This window comes from Oncorhynchus masou, chromosome 15 (assembly GCF_036934945.1).
Source record: "Oncorhynchus masou masou isolate Uvic2021 chromosome 15, UVic_Omas_1.1, whole genome shotgun sequence".
In the NCBI taxonomy this organism is placed as follows: Eukaryota; Metazoa; Chordata; class Actinopteri; order Salmoniformes; family Salmonidae; genus Oncorhynchus; species Oncorhynchus masou.
In genome coordinates this window covers 73406323-73427999 of record NC_088226.1, presented here as the reverse complement: position 1 = coordinate 73427999, position 21677 = coordinate 73406323, and the positions used below count along the sequence as shown (strand labels likewise).

The 21677-nt window shown below is 51.4% G+C and overlaps 1 protein-coding gene across 1 annotated transcript in view; it reads right to left on the bottom strand.

The window, feature by feature from the left end:
• Positions 1 to 21677, bottom strand: part of megf11 (multiple EGF-like-domains 11) — a 551700-nt gene that overhangs the window by 140212 nt on the left and 389811 nt on the right. The window contains exons 11-12 of the mRNA XM_064990212.1: positions 8596 to 8808; positions 6370 to 6544 (exon numbers count right to left, since the gene is read on the bottom strand). Of these exons, the coding sequence (XP_064846284.1) occupies positions 6370 to 6544; positions 8596 to 8808 (388 nt within the window). The remainder of the gene's footprint in view (positions 1 to 6369; positions 6545 to 8595; positions 8809 to 21677) is intronic.

Here is a 21677-nt window from a genome sequence, read left to right as displayed (position 1 = left end):
TTGTTCATGTTTTTTCAGGGCCCCCTGTACTGTACAATGAGGATTAGGAAGTGATTCGCTGTTTGGGGTAAAGTTTAACAAAAACAAGTGAAATCACATAAAAGGTGTCTGGACTTTTCTATTATATACATATAATCTGCCTGTTTACATCAAACATAGAGATTTGGATGTAAAGAAATAACTCAATACTACTGGCCTAGTGATTGGTTTAGCCACTCAGGGACATGGGACTATGGTTGTAAAGAAATAACTCAGTACTACTGGCCTAGTGATTGGTTTCGCCACTCTGGGACATGGGACTATGGTTGTAAAGAAATAACTCAATACTACTGGCCTAGTGATTGGTTTAGCCACTCTGGGACATGGGACTACAGTGATTCCCTTTTTTATTTATGAATTTAAAGAAATGTTTTTATTTGAATATCCGAAACATATAATATACTTGCAGTGAAGCCCCTCAACAACTCCACCACACCAGTCATCCAACAACTCCACCACACCAGTCATCCAACAACTCCACCACACCAGTCATCCAACAACTCCACCACACCAGTCATCCAACAACTCCACCACACCAGTCATCCAACAACTCCACCACACCAGTCATCCAACAACTACACCACACCAGTCATCCAACAACTACATCATACCAGTCATCCAACAACTCCACCACACCAGTCATCCAACAACTCCACCACACCAGTCATCCAACAACTCCACCACACCAGTCATCCAACAACTCCACCACACCAGTCATCCAACAACTCCACCACACCAGTCATCCAACAACTCCACCACACCAGTCATCCAACAACTCCACCACACCAGTCATCCAACAACTCCACCACACCAGTCATCCAACAACTCCACCACACCAGTCATCCAACAACTACATCACACCAGTCATCCAACAACTACACCACACCAGTCATCCAACAACTACATCATACCAGTCATCCAACAACTCCACCACACCAGTCATCCAACAACTCCACCACACCAGTCATCCAACAACTACACCACACCAGTCATCCAACAACTACACCACACCAGTCATCCAACAACTACACCACACCAGTCATCCAACAACTACACCACACCAGTCATCCAACAACTCCACCAGACCAGTCATCCAACAACTCCACCAGACCAGTCATCCAACAACTCCACCAGACCAGTCATCCAACAACTCCACCAGACCAGTCATCCAACAACTCCACCAGACCAGTCATCCAACAACTCCACCAGACCAGTCATCCAACAACTCCACCAGACCAGTCATCCAACAACTACACCACACCAGTCATCCAACAACTCCACCAGACCAGTCATCCAACAACTACACCACACCAGTCATCCAACAACTCCACCAGACCAGTCATCCAACAACTCCACCAGACCAGTCATCCAACAACTCCACCAGACCAGTCATCCAACAACTCCACCAGACCAGTCATCCAACAACTCCACCAGACCAGTCATCCAACAACTCCACCACACATCACACCAGTCATCCAACAACTACATCAGACCAGTCATCCAACAACTCCACCACACCAGTCATCCAACAACTCCACCACACCAGTCATCCAACAACTCCACCACACCAGTCATCCAACAACTCCACCACACCAGTCATCCAACAACTCCACCACACCAGTCATCCAACAACACCACCACACCAGTCATCCAACAACACCACCACACCAGTCATCCAACAACTCCACCACACCAGTCATCCAACAACTACACCACACCAGTCATCCAACAACTACATCATACCAGTCATCCAACAACTACATCACACCAGTCATCCAACAACTCCACCACACCAGTCATCCAACAACTCCACCACACCAGTCATCCAACAACTCCACCACACCAGTCATCCAACAACTACATCATACCAGTCATCCAACAGACTCCCATTCAGAGACACACAGAAGCATCCAGGTCAATGCCTTGCTCAAGGGCACGTTGACAGATCTCCCACCAGGCTAATAAATAAATAAATAATACAATTAAATATATCCCCCTCCCCCAAGAACCCCCCAAAGCACCAACCAGAAAGAACAAAAGAGAAAAAAGAGAAAGACTGAAAAAACAGCAAACAACAAGCACATTGTTGTTGTTATAAATAAGTACATTTAAAACAAAGGACAACAAGGACAACTGAAATCATAACAATTAATTTTTTTTTTTTTTTTACCTTTATTTAACCAGGCAAGTCAGTTAAGAACAAATTCTTATTTTTAATGATGGCCTGGGAACAGTGGATTAACTGCCTGTTCAGGGGCAGAACGACAGATTTGTACCTTGTCAGCTTGGGGGTTTGAACTCGCAACCTTCCGGTTACTAGTCCAACACTCTAACCACTAGGCTACCCTGCTGTTTGTGTGCATGTCTGGCACTTCTTGTATGTGTTTATTTGAATGAGAGTGTGTGTATATGCAACACCTGCACGGCATCAACCTCAGGCACACCGGCATTAGTTGTAAAAACACTGTCCCTCAGAGTCATTCAAATCTACTTTTATTATGTTTTATTTTGCTTTTATTTATTTACTTTTATCTTTGACCATCATTCTCTCTCTCACACAGCAACTCCACTCCCACTTGTCTCCAATTCCACATACCAGCCCTCAGTTTCCCTCATCCCATCCCATCTACCTCTGCTGGTCACCCTCAGCCCATCCCATCTATCTCTGCTGGACACCCTCAGCCCATCCCGTCTATCTCTGCTGGTCACCCTCAGCCCATCCCATCTATCTCTGCTGGTCACCTTCAGCCCATCCCATCTACCATTTTCGGGTTTCTACGCAACACATATCTTTCGACTATACTGTGATGTTTAACGTACAATTTCAATCTATCTAATCGAATAGAATCCACAGATTGCGTGTTGAAGATAAATACTTTTACTAAGAGTATTAGAATATTAGTAATTGACTGACCCGGTCTCTCCAGATCCCCGAACATTACTATTTATAGGGTCAATTTTAGATCAATGTTCTGCATTTTCAGCCATTCTTGAACCTGAGACCAGAACCAGGCTACCTGAGGTCAACACCTAAATAAATGGTCTATTGATTCTGTATCCTCACAACAAAATCTGCAGAGCTTCGATGACTTTATCCCCCAAATATTCAACATTTTGTTGGTGGCAAGAATTCTATATATAATACTTTTAGCTGAAAAGCACAAAGTCTTGAATCTTGTGTTGTTTTATATATTAACTCATACAACCTGTACCATGGAATCGGTACATCAAAAATCTCTTCCCAACTATTCTGCAATCTGTATGGCACAGCTGTCAACATCCTGGTCCTCAAATGAAACTGGTGTACTTTCCTATTTATGCTATTTTTATTCCTCCTCTAGTTTTGATCATTTATATTGAGCAGACAGACCAGTTCCCTACCTCCTCCTGCTGCCACCTGCCTCCTCAATTTTGGGGGTAATCAATTGGTTGCACTTTTGGATTGAGCTGTACAATTCTGAGAACTCCATGAAGGACATAACTCTGCCATTCCAATTTACAAGATCATTTAAGAACAAAATACCCTTTTCAATAAATACAGGTATTTTATCAACCAGCACATTTGAGTTCAGCCATAATGTTTGTTGTAATATTTGTTCTATCTTTTCAGGGGGATGAAATTGAAATTGTAGCCAGCTCTGCAATGCTTGTTTGAAAAAAAAGAGAGATACTTTGAAAAAAGTATCATTTTCAATTAATCAAGAGACATGGAAATTTGCACAAAGGCAGTAAAACTTTTGAATAAGTGAAGCTTTTAGAGAGAGGTTTAGTGCTTTTATATTTAATAAGCTCAACCCACCCAGTACATATTCAGTATATAGGCACGTTTTATCTTGTTTATTTATTTTTTGGGGTTTAGAGTCCCAGATAAAGCGAAATATTTTTTGCTCATTTGATTTGAAAAAATGAATCTTCAGGAGTCATCAGCTTCATGAGCAAACTGAGACTAAGGAGTTAATCAGGGCAATTTCTCCCATAAATAGACAGGTATTTACATCACCATGGTTACAGGATCTTGTCTGTTTTTTACAAGTTTTCTATTGAAGAGCTCATTTATATATGTTGTGATATGATATACCAATTATGTCAACTTCACCATCAGCGCCTTTTATCGGTAAAAGGCAGGTTAATGCAAAAGTTGTATTTTTTAAAGATCCAATACGTAATATCATAATATCATAATTAGGTTTTAGTCCAGAGGTGGGCAGAATAGTTATCTAGATCATCAATGAGACATTGCTAGCGTCCCACATATCCCAGAGAGATTAATGAGAGATTGCAGGGACTTGAGGACTTAATATAAAACCTGAGTCATACATGGACACCTTTGGTTTTAAGCCTTGGATTTCTAATCCTCTAATGTTGCTATTTGATCTGATTTTAATAGCAAGCATTTCCATGGACATAATGAATAGATATGGTGACAGCGGACACCCTTGTTTAACTCCTCTTGACAATTCAAAGCTCTCTGAGAAGTAGCCATTGTTTACTATTTTACACCTGGAGTTGCTATACATTATTTTTACCCATTTTATAAGAGAATTACCAAAATTGAAAAAATCCAGGCATTTATAAATAAATCCAGTCTTACTTTATCAAATGCCTTTTCAAAATCAACACCAATCCTGGCTTTCTTAGATGTTTCATTTTTATTTTACCTTTATTTAACTAGGCAAGTCAGTTAAGAACAAATTCTTATTTTCAATGACGGCCTAGGAACAGTGGGTTAGCTGCCTGTTCAGGGGCAGAACGACAGAACGACCTTGTCAGCTCGGGGGTTTGAACTTGCAACCTTCCGGTTACTAGTCCAACACTCTAAACACTAGGCTACCCTGCCGCCCCGTATGATGTTGATCATGATGTCATGATGTTCTATTATTTCTAGTAGTTGTCGTATATTATCATCCATGTACGATATGTCCATGTAAAAAACCTGTCTGATCAGGATGAACAATACCTGGTAAAACCGTTTTAATTCTGAGCGCTATGCATTTTGCTAGTATTTTTGCATCACAACATTGAAGTGTAAGGGGCCTCCAGTTTTTTAGATGGACTGGGTCTTTATATTTTCCGTCTGGGTCTTTTTTAATAATAGAGAAATCAGACCTTCCTGCTGAGTACCTGGCAGACTACCATTTCTATAGGAGTAGTTAAGACAATGAAGCTTTTAGTATATCAAAAAAAAGGCTTGATATACCTCTACTGGTATGCCATCAAGCCCTGGCATCTTTCCAGACTGAAAAAGGTATTCCTCTGTAACTTGGCCTTCGCACTGATCTTTCTGTACATTTGTTCATTTTCAATTTTTTTTTATATTATTATGAAATAATTCCTTACCGTAACCTTCATTCAGTGGGAGAGGATGAGACGGAAAAGAGAACATCTGCCTAAAACAATTAGCTTCCTCTTTTAAAATACCATTCGGAGAATCATAGATGACTCCGTCTTCAGTAACGAGTTTCTGTAAATTATTTTTGTTATCATTCCTGTATTGGAGATTTAGGAAGAATTTTTGAGCATTTTTCTCCATATTCCATCTATTTTGATTTATTTTTGTAATAGATTACATTAGATCTTTCTGAATAAGTTCCTGAAGTTCTTTTTGTTTTTCCTACAATTTATTTTGTATCTCTAGTTTCGTTTTTATTGCGGTACTATTAGTTCATGGGATTTCCCTTCTTAGTCTTGGATCTTTAGACAGAAACTGCTTTTTTTTATTATTGATGAATATTGAATTGAATGACCCCTGAAGATACATTTAAAGGTATCCCAAACAATAAGGGGATTTACTGAACCAATATTAAACTGGAAAAATTCATTTATAAATGATTTTGTCTTAGTTAAAAATAAGTTGTAATGAGAGTAATGCTCTGCTGTTGTTTTAGCCACTCAGGGACCTGGGACTACTATAGTGCTTTCCTATTGGCTTAGCCACAGGGACCCAGATGCATGCTCTGCAGTTGTTTTAGCCACTCAGAGACCTGGGACTACTATAGTGCTTTCCTATTGGCTTAGCCACAGGGACCCAGATGAATGCTCTGCAGTTGTTTTAGCCACTCAGAGACCTGGGACTACTATAGTGCTTTCCTATTGGCTTAGCCACAGGGACCCAGATGAATGCTCTGCAGTTGTTTTAGCCACTCAGAGACCTGGGACTACTATAGTGCTTTCCTATTGGCTTAGCCACAGGGACCCAGATGAATGCTCTGCAGTTGTTTTAGCCACTCAGAGACCTGGGACTATAGTGCTCATCTATTGGGTAAGTGATTTGTGCTACTGGATGGTCAGCACACCTACTGGACACCCTCTGGAAGAAGAAGAAGAACTCACCATGTAACCAGGGGCACAGATGCAGGCCCCAGTGACTCCGTGACAGTCGGCCCCGTGGGAACAGCTGCACGGCAATCTGCATCCATCGCCGTGGTAACCAGGTGGACAGGTCTCGTTGCAGTAGAGCCCCGCCCATCCTGCTGTACAGCTGCACTCCCCTGACAAGGGGTGACAGCTGGAGCAGAATCAACAAATCAAATTAACTTGCAACCTTCCGGTTACTAGTCCAACGCTCTAACCACTAGGCTACACTGCCGCCCCATCCATCCATCCATCCATCCATCCTGACCAACATGTTCCCATAGCATCCATCCATCAATCCATCCATCCATCCCAACGTGTTCCATCCATCCTGACCAACGTACTCCTATAGCCCTCAGAGGCTCAAGGTCTCCCTTTTCTCCTTTACACAGACTGTGATGATGATCTTTCTGTTCCAGGACCAGCATCAGACTGTGATGATGATCATTCTGTTCCAGGACCAGCATCAGACTGTGATGATGATCTTTCTGTTCCAGGACCAGCATCAGACTGTGATGATGATCTTTCTGTTCCAGGACCAGCATCAGACTCTGATGATGATCATTCTGTTCCAGGACCAGCATCAGACTGTGATGATGATCATTCTGTTCCAGGACCAGCATCAGACTGTGATGATGATCATTCTGTTCCAGGACCAGCATCAGACTGTGATGATGATCTTTCTGTTCCAGGACCAGCATCAGACTGTGATGATGATCATTCTGTTCCAGGACCAGCATCAGACTGTGATGATTATCTTTCTGTTCCAGGACCAGCATCAGACTGTGATGATGATCTTTCTGTTCCAGGACCAGCATCAGACTGTGATGATGATCATTCTGTTCCAGGACCAGCATCAGACTGTGATGATGATCTTTCTGTTCCAGGACCAGCATCAGACTGTGATGATGATATTTCTGTTCCAGGACCAGCATCAGACTGTGATGATGATCATTCTGTTCCAGGACCAGCATCAGACTCTGATGATGATCATTCTGTTCCTGGACCAGCATCAGACTCTGATGATGATCATTCTGTTCCAGGACCAGCATCAGACTGTGATGATGATAATTCTGTTCCAGGACCAGCATCAGACTCTGATGATGATCTTTCTGTTCCAGGACCAGCATCAGAATCTGATGATGATCTTTCTGTTCCAGGACCAGCATCAGACTGTGATGATGATCCTTCTGTTCCAGGACCAGCATCAGACTGTGATGATGATCTTTCTGTTCCAGGACCAGCATCAGACTCTGATGATGATCATTCTGTTCCAGGACCAGCATCAGACTGTGATGATGATCATTCTGTTCCAGGACCAGCATCAGACTGTGATGATCATTCTGTTCCAGGACCAGCATCAGACTGTGATGATCATTCTGTTCCAGGACCAGCATCAGACTCTGATGATGATCTTTCTGTTCCAGGACCAGCATCAGACTGTGATGATGATCTTTCTGTTCCAGGACCAGCATCAGACTGTGATGATGATCATTCTGTTCCAGGACCAGCATCAGACTGTGATGATGATCATTCTGTTCCAGGACCAGCATCAGACTGTGATGATGATCATTCTGTTCCAGGACCAGCATCAGACTGTGATGATGATCTTTCTGTTCCAGGACCAGCATCAGACTGTGATGATGATCATTCTGTTCCAGGACCAGCATCAGACTCTGATGATGATCTTTCTGTTCCAGGACCAGCATCAGAGCATTAGTGCTTCAATTCACCAGCATTTCTGTTATTTTTCATTTTTGATGAAGGCACATTGAAGCCGAAAACATTGATTATTTACCCAATAAATTACCTGGAGTTTATATGTGTGAGTGTGCGACTCTCTTTATTTTTTATTCTTGCTTTTTTAAAGTAATTTTTTTTTTTTTTTAAACAACTGATTGACAAACATCGGTTCAATTATTTGAATTCCATTTCGTTCATTTTTTTTCTTCTGTGAGCTCAATGTGCACATTTCACAGTTTCTCTAGAGATAAATCAGATCCCGCCTGAACTGTGTGATGTAGTAGGGAGTTGTAGTTTCTCTAGAGATAAATCAGATCCAGCCTGAACTGTGTGATGTAGTAGGGAGTTGTAGTTTCCAACAGGCCAATATTCTACATAGTTTAGCGTAGGAAACACGATAATTAACTACAATGAAAATGACATGATCTAAGTCAGGGGTAGTCAGTGTAATGTCCTATGTACCTGACAGTGTTGGAGGCGTTACAGGGACAGTACTTGTCACAGATGAGTCCGTACAGGCCTGGCGGACAGAACCTCTCCTGACAGTGAGGTCCTTTAAAGCCTGTGTCACAGAGACACGCCCCGTTGATATGGTAACACTTAGCACCGTTCTGACAGTCACAACGCAGGCTGCACTGAGGACCGTACCAGCCCACCGGACACTCCTCCTGGCATCTAGAGAGGAGAGGGAGGGGAGAAGAGAGTCACACCTCAGCCTGCACTAGGGGCCGTAGGACCAGGTACTCTTCCTGGCATCTAGAGAGGAGAGGGAGGGGAGAAGAGAGTCACACCTCAGCCTGCACTAGGGGCCGTAGGACCAGGTACTCTTCCCTGGCATCTAGAGAGGAGAGGGAGGGGAGAGGGAGAAGAGAGTCACACCTCAGCCTGCACTAGGGGCCGTAGGACCAGGTACTCTTCCTGGCATCTAGAGAGGAGAGGGAGGGGAGAAGAGAGTCACACCTCAGCCTGCACTAGGGGCCGTAGGACCAGGTACTCTTCCTGGCATCTAGAGAGGAGAGGGAGGGGAGAAGAGAGTCACACCTCAGCCTGCACTAGGGGCCGTAGGACCAGGTACTCTTCCTGGCATCTAGAGAGGAGAGGGAGGGAGAAGAGAGTCACACCTCAGCCTGCACTAGGGGCCGTAGGACCAGGTACTCTTCCCTGGCATCTAGAGAGGAGAGGGAGGGGAGAAGAGAGTCACACCTCAGCCTGCACTAGGGGCCGTAGGACCAGGTACTCTTCCTGGCATCTAGAGAGGAGAGGGAGGGGAGAAGAGAGTCACACCTCAGCCTGCACTAGGGGCCGTAGGAGCAGGTACTCTTCCTGGCATCTAGAGAGGAGAGGGAGGGGAGAAGAGAGTCACACCTCAGCCTGCACTAGGGGCCGTAGGACCAGGTACTCTTCCCTGGCATCTAGAGAGGAGAGGGAGGGGAGAAGAGAGTCACACCTCAGCCTGCACTAGGGGCCGTAGGACCAGGTACTCTTCCTGGCATCTAGAGAGGAGAGGGAGGGGAGAAGAGAGTCACACCTCAGCCTGCACTAGGGGCCGTAGGACCAGGTACTCTTCCCTGGCATCTAGAGAGGAGAGGGAGGGGAGAAGAGAGTCACACCTCAGCCTGCACTAGGGGCCGTAGGACCAGGTACTCTTCCTGGCATCTAGAGAGGAGAGGGAGGGGAGAAGAGAGTCACACCTCAGCCTGCACTAGGGGCCGTAGGACCAGGTACTCTTCCTGGCATCTAGAGAGGAGAGGGAGGGGAGAAGAGAGTCACACCTCAGCCTGCACTAGGGGCCGTAGGACCAGGTACTCTTCCTGGCATCTAGAGAGGAGAGGGAGGGGAGAAGAGAGTCACACCTCAGCCTGCACTAGGGGCCGTAGGACCAGGTACTCTTCCTGGCATCTAGAGAGGAGAGGGAGGGGAGAAGAGAGTCACACCTCAGCCTGCACTAGGGGCCGTAGGACCAGGTACTCTTCCTGGCATCTAGAGAGGAGAGGGAGGGGAGAAGAGAGTCACACCTCAGCCTGCACTAGGGGCCGTAGGACCAGGTACTCTTCCTGGCATCTAGAGAGGAGAGGGAGGGGAGAAGAGAGTCACACCTCAGCCTGCACTAGGGGCCGTAGGACCAGGTACTCTTCCCTGGCATCTAGAGAGGAGAGGGAGGGGAGAAGAGAGTCACACCTCAGCCTGCACTAGGGGCCGTAGGACCAGGTACTCTTCCTGGCATCTAGAGAGGAGAGGGAGGGGAGAAGAGAGTCACACCTCAGCCTGCACTAGGGGCCGTAGGACCAGGTACTCTTCCTGGCATCTAGAGAGGAGAGGGAGGGGAGAAGAGAGTCACACCTCAGCCTGCACTAGGGGCCGTAGGACCAGGTACTCTTCCTGGCATCTAGAGAGGAGAGGGAGGGGAGAAGAGAGTCACACCTCAGCCTGCACTAGGGGCCGTAGGACCAGGTACTCTTCCTGGCATCTATAGAGGAGAGGGAGGGGAGAAGAGAGTCACACCTCAGCCTGCACTAGGGGCCGTAGGACCAGGTACTCTTCCCTGGCATCTAGAGAGGAGAGGGAGGGGAGAAGAGAGTCACACCTCAGCCTGCACTAGGGGCCGTAGGACCAGGTACTCTTCCTGGCATCTAGAGAGGAGAGGGAGGGGAGAAGAGAGTCACACCTCAGCCTGCACTAGGGGCCGTAGGACCAGGTACTCTTCCTGGCATCTAGAGAGGAGAGGGAGGGGAGAAGAGAGTCACACCTCAGCCTGCACTAGGGGCCGTAGGAGCAGGTACTCTTCCTGGCATCTAGAGAGGAGAGGGAGGGGAGAAGAGAGTCACACCTCAGCCTGCACTAGGGGCCGTAGGACCAGGTACTCTTCCCTGGCATCTAGAGAGGAGAGGGAGGGGAGAAGAGAGTCACACCTCAGCCTGCACTAGGGGCCGTAGGACCAGGTACTCTTCCTGGCATCTAGAGAGGAGAGGGAGGGGAGAAGAGAGTCACACCTCAGCCTGCACTAGGGGCCGTAGGACCAGGTACTCTTCCTGGCATCTAGAGAGGAGAGGGAGGGGAGAAGAGAGTCACACCTCAGCCTGCACTAGGGGCCGTAGGACCAGGTACTCTTCCCTGGCATCTAGAGAGGAGAGGGAGGGGAGAAGAGAGTCACACCTCAGCCTGCACTAGGGGCCGTAGGACCAGGTACTCTTCCTGGCATCTAGAGAGGAGAGGGAGGGGAGAAGAGAGTCACACCTCAGCCTGCACTAGGGGCCGTAGGACCAGGTACTCTTCCTGGCATCTAGAGAGGAGAGGGAGGGGAGAAGAGAGTCACACCTCAGCCTGCACTAGGGGCCGTAGGACCAGGTACTCTTCCTGGCATCTAGAGAGGAGAGGGAGGGGAGAAGAGAGTCACACCTCAGCCTGCACTAGGGGCCGTAGGACCAGGTACTCTTCCTGGCATCTAGAGAGGAGAGGGAGGGGAGAAGAGAGTCACACCTCAGCCTGCACTAGGGGCCGTAGGACCAGGTACTCTTCCTGGCATCTAGAGAGGAGAGGGAGGGGAGAAGAGAGTCACACCTCAGCCTGCACTAGGGGCCGTAGGACCAGGTACTCTTCCTGGCATCTAGAGAGGAGAGGGAGGGGAGAAGAGAGTCACACCTCAGCCTGCACTAGGGGCCGTAGGACCAGGTACTCTTCCTGGCATCTAGAGAGGAGAGGGAGGGGAGAAGAGAGTCACACCTCAGCCTGCACTAGGGGCCGTAGGACCAGGTACTCTTCCTGGCATCTAGAGAGGAGAGGGAGGGGAGAAGAGAGTCACACCTCAGCCTGCACTAGGGGCCGTAGGACCAGGTACTCTTCCTGGCATCTAGAGAGGAGAGGGAGGGGAGAAGAGAGTCACACCTCAGCCTGCACTAGGGGCCGTAGGACCAGGTACTCTTCCTGGCATCTAGAGAGGAGAGGGAGGGGAGAAGAGAGTCACACCTCAGCCTGCACTAGGGGCCGTAGGACCAGGTACTCTTCCCTGGCATCTAGAGAGGAGAGGGAGGGGAGAAGAGAGTCACACCTCAGCCTGCACTAGGGGCCGTAGGACCAGGTACTCTTCCTGGCATCTAGAGAGGAGAGGGAGGGGAGAAGAGAGTCACACCTCAGCCTGCACTAGGGGCCGTAGGACCAGGTACTCTTCCTGGCATCTAGAGAGGAGAGGGAGGGGAGAAGAGAGTCACACCTCAGCCTGCACTAGGGGCCGTAGGACCAGGTACTCTTCCTGGCATCTAGAGAGGAGAGGGAGGGGAGAAGAGAGTCACACCTCAGCCTGCACTAGGGGCCGTAGGACCAGGTACTCTTCCTGGCATCTAGAGAGGAGAGGGAGGGGAGAAGAGAGTCACACCTCAGCCTGCACTAGGGGCCGTAGGACCAGGTACTCTTCCTGGCATCTAGAGAGGAGAGGGAGGGGAGAAGAGAGTCACACCTCAGCCTGCACTAGGGGCCGTAGGACCAGGTACTCTTCCTGGCATCTAGAGAGGAGAGGGAGGGGAGAAGAGAGTCACACCTCAGCCTGCACTAGGGGCCGTAGGACCAGGTACTCTTCCTGGCATCTAGAGAGGAGAGGGAGGGGAGAAGAGAGTCACACCTCAGCCTGCACTAGGGGCCGTAGGACCAGGTACTCTTCCTGGCATCTAGAGAGGAGAGGGAGGGGAGAAGAGAGTCACACCTCAGCCTGCACTAGGGGCCGTAGGACCAGGTACTCTTCCTGGCATCTAGAGAGGAGAGGGGGGGAGAAGAGAGTCACACCTCAGCCTGCACTAGGGGTACTCTTCCTGGCATCTAGAGAGGAGAGGGAGGGGAGAAGAGGACCAGGTAGGACTCTTCCTGGCATCTAGAGAGGAGAGGGAGGGGAGAAGAGAGTCACACCTCAGCCTGCACTAGGGGCCGTAGGACCAGGTACTCTTCCTGGCATCTAGAGAGGAGAGGGAGGGGAGAAGAGAGTCACACCTCAGCCTGCACTAGGGGCCGTAGGACCAGGTACTCTTCCTGGCATCTAGAGAGGAGAGGGAGGGGAGAAGAGAGTCACACCTCAGCCTGCACTAGGGGCCGTAGGACCAGGTACTCTTCCTGGCATCTAGAGAGGAGAGGGAGGGGAGAAGAGAGTCACACCTCAGCCTGCACTAGGGGCCGTAGGACCAGGTACTCTTCCTGGCATCTAGAGAGGAGAGGGAGGGGAGAAGAGAGTCACACCTCAGCCTGCACTAGGGGCCGTAGGACCAGGTACTCTTCCTGGCATCTAGAGAGGAGAGGGAGGGGAGAAGAGAGTCACACCTCAGCCTGCACTAGGGGCCGTAGGACCAGGTACTCTTCCTGGCATCTAGAGAGGAGAGGGAGGGGAGAAGAGAGTCACACCTCAGCCTGCACTAGGGGCCGTAGGACCAGGTACTCTTCCTGGCATCTAGAGAGGAGAGGGAGGGGAGAAGAGAGTCACACCTCAGCCTGCACTAGGGGCCGTAGGACCAGGTACTCTTCCTGGCATCTAGAGAGGAGAGGGAGGGGAGAAGAGAGTCACACCTCAGCCTGCACTAGGGGCCGTAGGACCAGGTACTCTTCCTGGCATCTAGAGAGGAGAGGGAGGGGAGAAGAGAGTCACACCTCAGCCTGCACTAGGGGCCGTAGGACCAGGTACTCTTCCTGGCATCTAGAGAGGAGAGGGAGGGGAGAAGAGAGTCACACCTCAGCCTGCACTAGGGGCCGTAGGACCAGGTACTCTTCCTGGCATCTAGAGAGGAGAGGGAGGGGAGAAGAGAGTCACACCTCAGCCTGCACTAGGGGCCGTAGGACCAGGTACTCTTCCTGGCATCTAGAGAGGAGAGGGAGGGGAGAAGAGAGTCACACCTCAGCCTGCACTAGGGGCCGTAGGACCAGGTACTCTTCCTGGCATCTAGAGAGGAGAGGGAGGGGAGAAGAGAGTCACACCTCAGCCTGCACTAGGGGCCGTAGGACCAGGTACTCTTCCTGGCATCTAGAGAGGAGAGGGAGGGGAGAAGAGAGTCACACCTCAGCCTGCACTAGGGGCCGTAGGACCAGGTACTCTTCCTGGCATCTAGAGAGGAGAGGGAGGGGAGAAGAGAGTCACACCTCAGCCTGCACTAGGGGCCGTAGGACCAGGTACTCTTCCTGGCATCTAGAGAGGAGAGGGAGGGGAGAAGAGAGTCACACCTCAGCCTGCACTAGGGGCCGTAGGACCAGGTACTCTTCCTGGCATCTAGAGAGGAGAGGGAGGGGAGAAGAGAGTCACACCTCAGCCTGCACTAGGGGCCGTAGGACCAGGTACTCTTCCTGGCATCTAGAGAGGAGAGGGAGGGGAGAAGAGAGTCACACCTCAGCCTGCACTAGGGGCCGTAGGACCAGGTACTCTTCCTGGCATCTAGAGAGGAGAGGGAGGGGAGAAGAGAGTCACACCTCAGCCTGCACTAGGGGCCGTAGGACCAGGTACTCTTCCTGGCATCTAGAGAGGAGAGGGAGGGGAGAAGAGAGTCACACCTCAGCCTGCACTAGGGGCCGTAGGACCAGGTACTCTTCCTGGCATCTAGAGAGGAGAGGGAGGGGAGAAGAGAGTCACACCTCAGCCTGCACTAGGGGCCGTAGGACCAGGTACTCTTCCTGGCATCTAGAGAGGAGAGGGAGGGGAGAAGAGAGTCACACCTCAGCCTGCACTAGGGGCCGTAGGACCAGGTACTCTTCCTGGCATCTAGAGAGGAGAGGGAGGGGAGAAGAGAGTCACACCTCAGCCTGCACTAGGGGCCGTAGGACCAGGTACTCTTCCTGGCATCTAGAGAGGAGAGGGAGGGGAGAAGAGAGTCACACCTCAGCCTGCACTAGGGGCCGTAGGACCAGGTACTCTTCCTGGCATCTAGAGAGGAGAGGGAGGGGAGAAGAGAGTCACACCTCAGCCTGCACTAGGGGCCGTAGGACCAGGTACTCTTCCTGGCATCTAGAGAGGAGAGGGAGGGGAGAAGAGAGTCACACCTCAGCCTGCACTAGGGGCCGTAGGACCAGGTACTCTTCCTGGCATCTAGAGAGGAGAGGGAGGGGAGAAGAGAGTCACACCTCAGCCTGCACTAGGGGCCGTAGGACCAGGTACTCTTCCTGGCATCTAGAGAGGAGAGGGAGGGGAGAAGAGAGTCACACCTCAGCCTGCACTAGGGGCCGTAGGACCAGGTACTCTTCCTGGCATCTAGAGAGGAGAGGGAGGGGAGAAGAGAGTCACACCTCAGCCTGCACTAGGGGCCGTAGGACCAGGTACTCTTCCTGGCATCTAGAGAGGAGAGGGAGGGAGAAGAGAGTCACACCTCAGCCTGCACTAGGGGCCGTAGGACCAGGTACTCTTCCTGGCATCTAGAGAGGAGAGGGAGGGGAGAAGAGAGTCACACCTCAGCCTGCACTAGGGGCCGTAGGACCAGGTACTCTTCCTGGCATCTAGAGAGGAGAGGGAGGGGAGAAGAGAGTCACACCTCAGCCTGCACTAGGGGCCGTAGGACCAGGTACTCTTCCTGGCATCTAGAGAGGAGAGGGAGGGGAGAAGAGAGTCACACCTCAGCCTGCACTAGGGGCCGTAGGACCAGGTACTCTTCCTGGCATCTAGAGAGGAGAGGGAGGGGAGAAGAGAGTCACACCTCAGCCTGCACTAGGGGCCGTAGGACCAGGTACTCTTCCTGGCATCTAGAGAGGAGAGGGAGGGGAGAAGAGAGTCACACCTCAGCCTGCACTAGGGGCCGTAGGACCAGGTACTCTTCCTGGCATCTAGAGAGGAGGGAGGGGAGAAGGGTCAGACCTCAGCCTGCACTAGGGGAGTAGGACCACACCTTCCAGCATCTGCACTAGGGGCCGTAGGACCAGGTACTCTTCCTGGCATCTAGAGAGGAGAGGGAGGGGAGAAGAGAGTCACACCTCAGCCTGCACTAGGGGCCGTAGGACCAGGTACTCTTCCTGGCATCTAGAGAGGAGAGGGAGGGGAGAAGAGAGTCACACCTCAGCCTGCACTAGGGGCCGTAGGACCAGGTACTCTTCCTGGCATCTAGAGAGGAGAGGGAGGGGAGAAGAGAGTCACACCTCAGCCTGCACTAGGGGCCGTAGGACCAGGTACTCTTCCTGGCATCTAGAGAGGAGAGGGAGGGGAGAAGAGAGTCACACCTCAGCCTGCACTAGGGGCCGTAGGACCAGGTACTCTTCCTGGCATCTAGAGAGGAGAGGGAGGGGAGAAGAGAGTCACACCTCAGCCTGCACTAGGGGCCGTAGGACCAGGTACTCTTCCTGGCATCTAGAGAGGAGAGGGAGGGGAGAAGAGAGTCACACCTCAGCCTGCACTAGGGGCCGTAGGACCAGGTACTCTTCCTGGCATCTAGAGAGGAGAGGGAGGGGAGAAGAGAGTCACACCTCAGCCTGCACTAGGGGCCGTAGGACCAGGTACTCTTCCTGGCATCTAGAGAGGAGAGGGAGGGGAGAAGAGAGTCACACCTCAGCCTGCACTAGGGGCCGTAGGACCAGGTACTCTTCCTGGCATCTAGAGAGGAGAGGGAGGGGAGAAGAGAGTCACACCTCAGCCTGCACTAGGGGCCGTAGGACCAGGTACTCTTCCTGGCATCTAGAGAGGAGAGGGAGGGGAGAAGAGAGTCACACCTCAGCCTGCACTAGGGGCCGTAGGACCAGGTACTCTTCCTGGCATCTAGAGAGGAGAGGGAGGGGAGAAGAGAGTCACACCTCAGCCTGCACTAGGGGCCGTAGGACCAGGTACTCTTCCTGGCATCTAGAGAGGAGAGGGAGGGGAGAAGAGAGTCACACCTCAGCCTGCACTAGGGGCCGTAGGACCAGGTACTCTTCCTGGCATCTAGAGAGGAGAGGGAGGGGAGAAGAGAGTCACACCTCAGCCTGCACTAGGGGCCGTAGGACCAGGTACTCTTCCTGGCATCTAGAGAGGAGAGGGAGGGGAGAAGAGAGTCACACCTCAGCCTGCACTAGGGGCCGTAGGACCAGGTACTCTTCCTGGCATCTAGAGAGGAGAGGGAGGGGAGAAGAGAGTCACACCTCAGCCTGCACTAGGGGCCGTAGGACCAGGTACTCTTCCTGGCATCTAGAGAGGAGAGGGAGGGGAGAAGAGAGTCACACCTCAGCCTGCACTAGGGGCCGTAGGACCAGGTACTCTTCCTGGCATCTAGAGAGGAGAGGGAGGGGAGAAGAGAGTCACACCTCAGCCTGCACTAGGGGCCGTAGGACCAGGTACTCTTCCTGGCATCTAGAGAGGAGAGGGAGGGGAGAAGAGAGTCACACCTCAGCCTGCACTAGGGGCCGTAGGACCAGGTACTCTTCCCTGGCATCTATAGGGAAAAACAATAGTACTATAGTGGTAAAAGTCCAGCCCCTAAAAGTAAGTAAACTGCCGGTTGCTCAGGCCCAGAAGCCAGGATATGCATATAATGGGTACCATTGGGAAGAAAACACTTTGACGTTTATAGAAATGCTAAAATTATGTTGGAGAATATAACACAATTGATATGGTAGGAGAAAATACAAAGACAAAACCAACTAGAATGTTTTGTTTTGTTTTTGAGAGTCCATCCTCTTAGAAATGCAAGAGAAATGTCATATTGAGAATTAGCTCCCTGGGTGCAATTCCCATAGCTTCCACAGGGTGGCAGCAGTCTATGTTTCAGGCTTGTAACTTCAAAAACAAAATAAGAAATATCAGTTTTAGCAGAAGGACACAGTCTTGGAAATTCATATTTGCACGCGCATGGAATAACAATAGTACTATAGTGGTAAAAGTCCAGCCCCTAAAAACAAGACCCAGTTACCTAACTGGATTGCAGAGACTGTAAATATTCAGACCCCACACCGAGATGCTTACAGACAGTCAGACTACTAAACTGTAAAAAAAAAAAACCTCTTTGGATAAAAATGACCGCAATTAATTACAATTAAAATAAATCTGATTTTCTCAATTGAAAAAAAACAACAATGTTTGTTGAAACCAAATATAGGATTGAAGAGTTCTATTTCATTATTAAAACATAGTTATATTTCAAGTTGCAACCTTTTAGACTCCACTTCCTGTTTGGTTAAACAACACAAATAGGTAGTAGTCTGGTTAGAGTGTAGAGGTGGCAGGTAGCCTAGTGGTTAGAGTGTGGAGGGGGCAGGTAGCCTAGTGGTTAGAGTGTAGAGGTGGCAGGTAGCCTAGTGGTTAGAGTGTAGAGGTGGCAGGTAGCCTAGTGGTTAGAGTGTAGAGGTGGTAGGTAGCCTAGTGGTTAGAGTGTTGAGGTGGTAGGTAGCCTAGTGGTTAGAGTGTAGAGGTGGCAGGTAGCCTAGTGGTTAGAGTGTAGAGGTGGCAGGTAGCCTAGTGGTTAGAGTGTAGAGGAGGCAGGTAGCCTAGTGGTTAGAGTGTAGAGGTGGCAGGTAGCCTAGTGGTTAGAGTGTAGAGGAGGCAGGTAGCCTAGTGGTTAGAGTGTAGAGGAGGCAGGTAGTCTAGTGGTTAGAGTGTAGAGGTGGCAGGTAGCCTAGTGGTTAGAGTGTAGAGGTGGCAGGGTAGACTAGTGGTTAGAGTGTAGAGGTGGCAGGGTAGCCTAGTGGTTAGAGTGTAGAGGTGGCAGGGTAGCCTAGTGGTTAGAGTGTAGAGGAGGCCAGGTAGCCTAGTGGTTAGAGTGTAGAGGAGGCAGGTAGCCTAATGGTTAGAGTGTAGAGGTGGCAGGTAGCCTAGTGGTTAGAGTGTAGAGGTGGCAGGTAGCCTAGTGGTTAGAGTGTAGAGGTGGCAGGGTAGCCTAGTGGTTAGAGTGTAGAGGTGGCAGGTAGTCTAGTGGTTAGAGTGTAGAGGTGGCAGGTAGTCTAGTGGTTAGAGTGTAGAGGTGGGAGGTAGCCTAGTGGTTAGAGTGTAGAGGTGGCAGGTAGTCTAGTGGTTAGAGTGTAGAGGTGGGAGGTAGCCTAGTGGTTAGAGTGTAGAGGTGGCAGGGTAGCCTAGTGGTTAGAGTGTAGAGGTGGCAGGTAGCCTAGTGGTTAGAGTGTATAGGTGGGAGGTAGCCTAGTGGTTAGAGTGTAGAGGTGGCAGGTAGCCTAGTGGTTAGAGTGTAGAGGTGGCAGGTAGCCTAGTGGTTAGAGTGTAGAGGTGGCAGGTAGCCTAGTGGTTAGAGTGTAGAGGAGGCAGGTAGCCTAGTGGTTAGAGTGTAGAGGTGGCATGTAGCCTAGTGGTTAGAGTGTAGAGGTGGCAGGTAGCCTAGTGGTTAGAGTGTATAGGTGGGAGGTAGCCTAGTGGTTAGAGTGTAGAGGTGGCAGGTAGTCTAGTGGTTAGAGTGTTGGACTTGCAACCGAAAGTTTGCAAGATCGAATCCCCGAGCTGCCAATGTAAAATCTGTTGTTTTGCCTCTGAACAAGGCAGCTAACCCTCATTGAAATTAAGAATGTGTTCTTAACTGACTTGCCTAGGTCTAACGTTTATTACAGTGGGTTGAAAACATAATGACATTTCTAAAGAAAGCAAATAATTAGTGTCACCAGATTGAGTTTAGATGCAGTATAACGCTAGCTCGCTAAGCTTGAGGGGAGATCTCCAGATTTTAGCTAGCTACCGTTAGCGTTGCTAGCTATTTTTGAAGAACATTCTATTGACAACGTTGCCATCTGTCTAAAGTATATTTGACAACAGGATGATGCTGATGATGATGATGATGATGATGATGATGATGATGATGATGATGATGGCGAAGCTGTTTTCTACTAAATATGTGCCTACTTTAGCAATGACATCGTATTCCCAAGTCCCTATAGTGTAATTTAGATGCCATTAGCCCCGATTCAAAGCCACGCCCCAAATAAGCCACGCCTCCTCTTCTGATGGGGTGGCGCCACGACACTACACCCACCGCTATGCAATGCGCTTCTAAATGATGTGTTGAAAGCAATTTAGAAACGTTAAATAAATAAAAAACACATTTAAAAGCACTTCAGATTAACTGCATCGTTTCACTTTCTCCAGACAGCCCCCCCCCCCCACCCTCCCCCCAGGCAGCCCTCCCCCTGACAGCCCCCCACCACCCTCCCCCAGGCAGCCCTCCCCCTGACAGCCCCCCCCACCCTCCCCCAGGCAGCCCTCCCCCTGACAGCCCCCCACCACCCTCCCCCCAGACAGCCCTCCCCAGACAGCCCCCCACCACCCTCCCCCAGGCAGCCCTCCCCAGACAGCCCCCCACCACCCTCCCCCAGGCAGCCCTCCCCCTGACAGCCCCCCACCACCCTCCCCCCAGGCAGCCCTCCCCCTGACAGCCCCCCCCACCCTCCCCCCAGGCAGCCCTCCCAGGCAGCCCCCCCACCCTCCCCCAGACAGCCCCCCTCCCCCAGGCAGCCCCCCACCACCCTCCCCCAGGCAGCCCTCCCACAGACAGCCCCCCACCACCCTCCCCCAGGCAGCCCTCCCCCTGACAGCCCCCCACCCTCCCCCAGACAGCCCTCCCCCTGACAGCCCCCCCCCACCCTCCCCCAGGCAGCCCTCCCCCTGACAGCCCCCCCCCCCCCCACCCTCCCCCAGGCAGCCCTCCCCCAGACAGCCCCCCCTCCCCCCAGGCAGCCCCCACCACCCTCCCCCAGGCAGCCCTCCCCCAGACAGCCCCCCACCACCCTCCCCCAGGCAGCCCTCCCCCTGACAGCCCCCCCACCCTCCCCCAGGCAGCCCTCCCAGGCAGCCCCCCCCCACCCTCCCCCCAGACAGCCCCCCTCCCCCCAGGCAGCCCCCCACCACCCTCCCCCAGGCAGCCCTCCCCCAGACAGCCCCCACCACCCTCCCCCCAGGCAGCCCTCCCCCTGACAGCCCCCCCCACCCTCCCCCCAGGCAGCCCTCCCCCAGACAGCCCCCCCCAGACAGCCCCCCCCACCCTCCCCCCAGACAGCCCTCCCCCCAGACAGCCCCCCCCAGACAGCCCCCCCCACCCTCCCCCAGGCAGCCCTCCCCCAGACAGCCCCCCCCCCAGACAGCCCCCCCCACCCTCCCCCAGACAGCCCTCCCCCCAGACAACTTTCGGTTGCAAGTCCAACACTCTAACCACTAGACTACCTGCCACCTCTACACTCTAACCACTAGGCTACCTCCCAGACAGCCCCCCCCCACCCTCCCCCTGACAGCCCCCCTCCCCCACCCTCCCCCAGACAGCCCCCCCCCCTCTCCCAGACAGCCCCCCCCACCCTCCCCCAGGCAGCCCCCCCCAGGCAGCCCCCCAGGCAGACCCCCCAGGCAGCCCCCCAGGCAGACCCCCAGGTCCTTACAGGCTGAGATGGTTATCCAGTCTGTCCAGGTGAGGTTCAGAGTACCAATAACAATCAGACCTAAATCAGACTCTAAACCACCACAAGGGTTATCCAAGGTGAGCCCAGCTGCATGACTCTAAATCAGAGTAGGCCGGTTTCTCAGCATGGAGAGAGAGAGGCTGAGAGAGACAGAGAGAGAGAGAGACACAGAGAGGGAGAGACAGAGAGAGTGAGAGACAGAGAAATGCTGAGAGAGAGACACAGAGAGAGATAGAGAGAGAAAGAGAGAC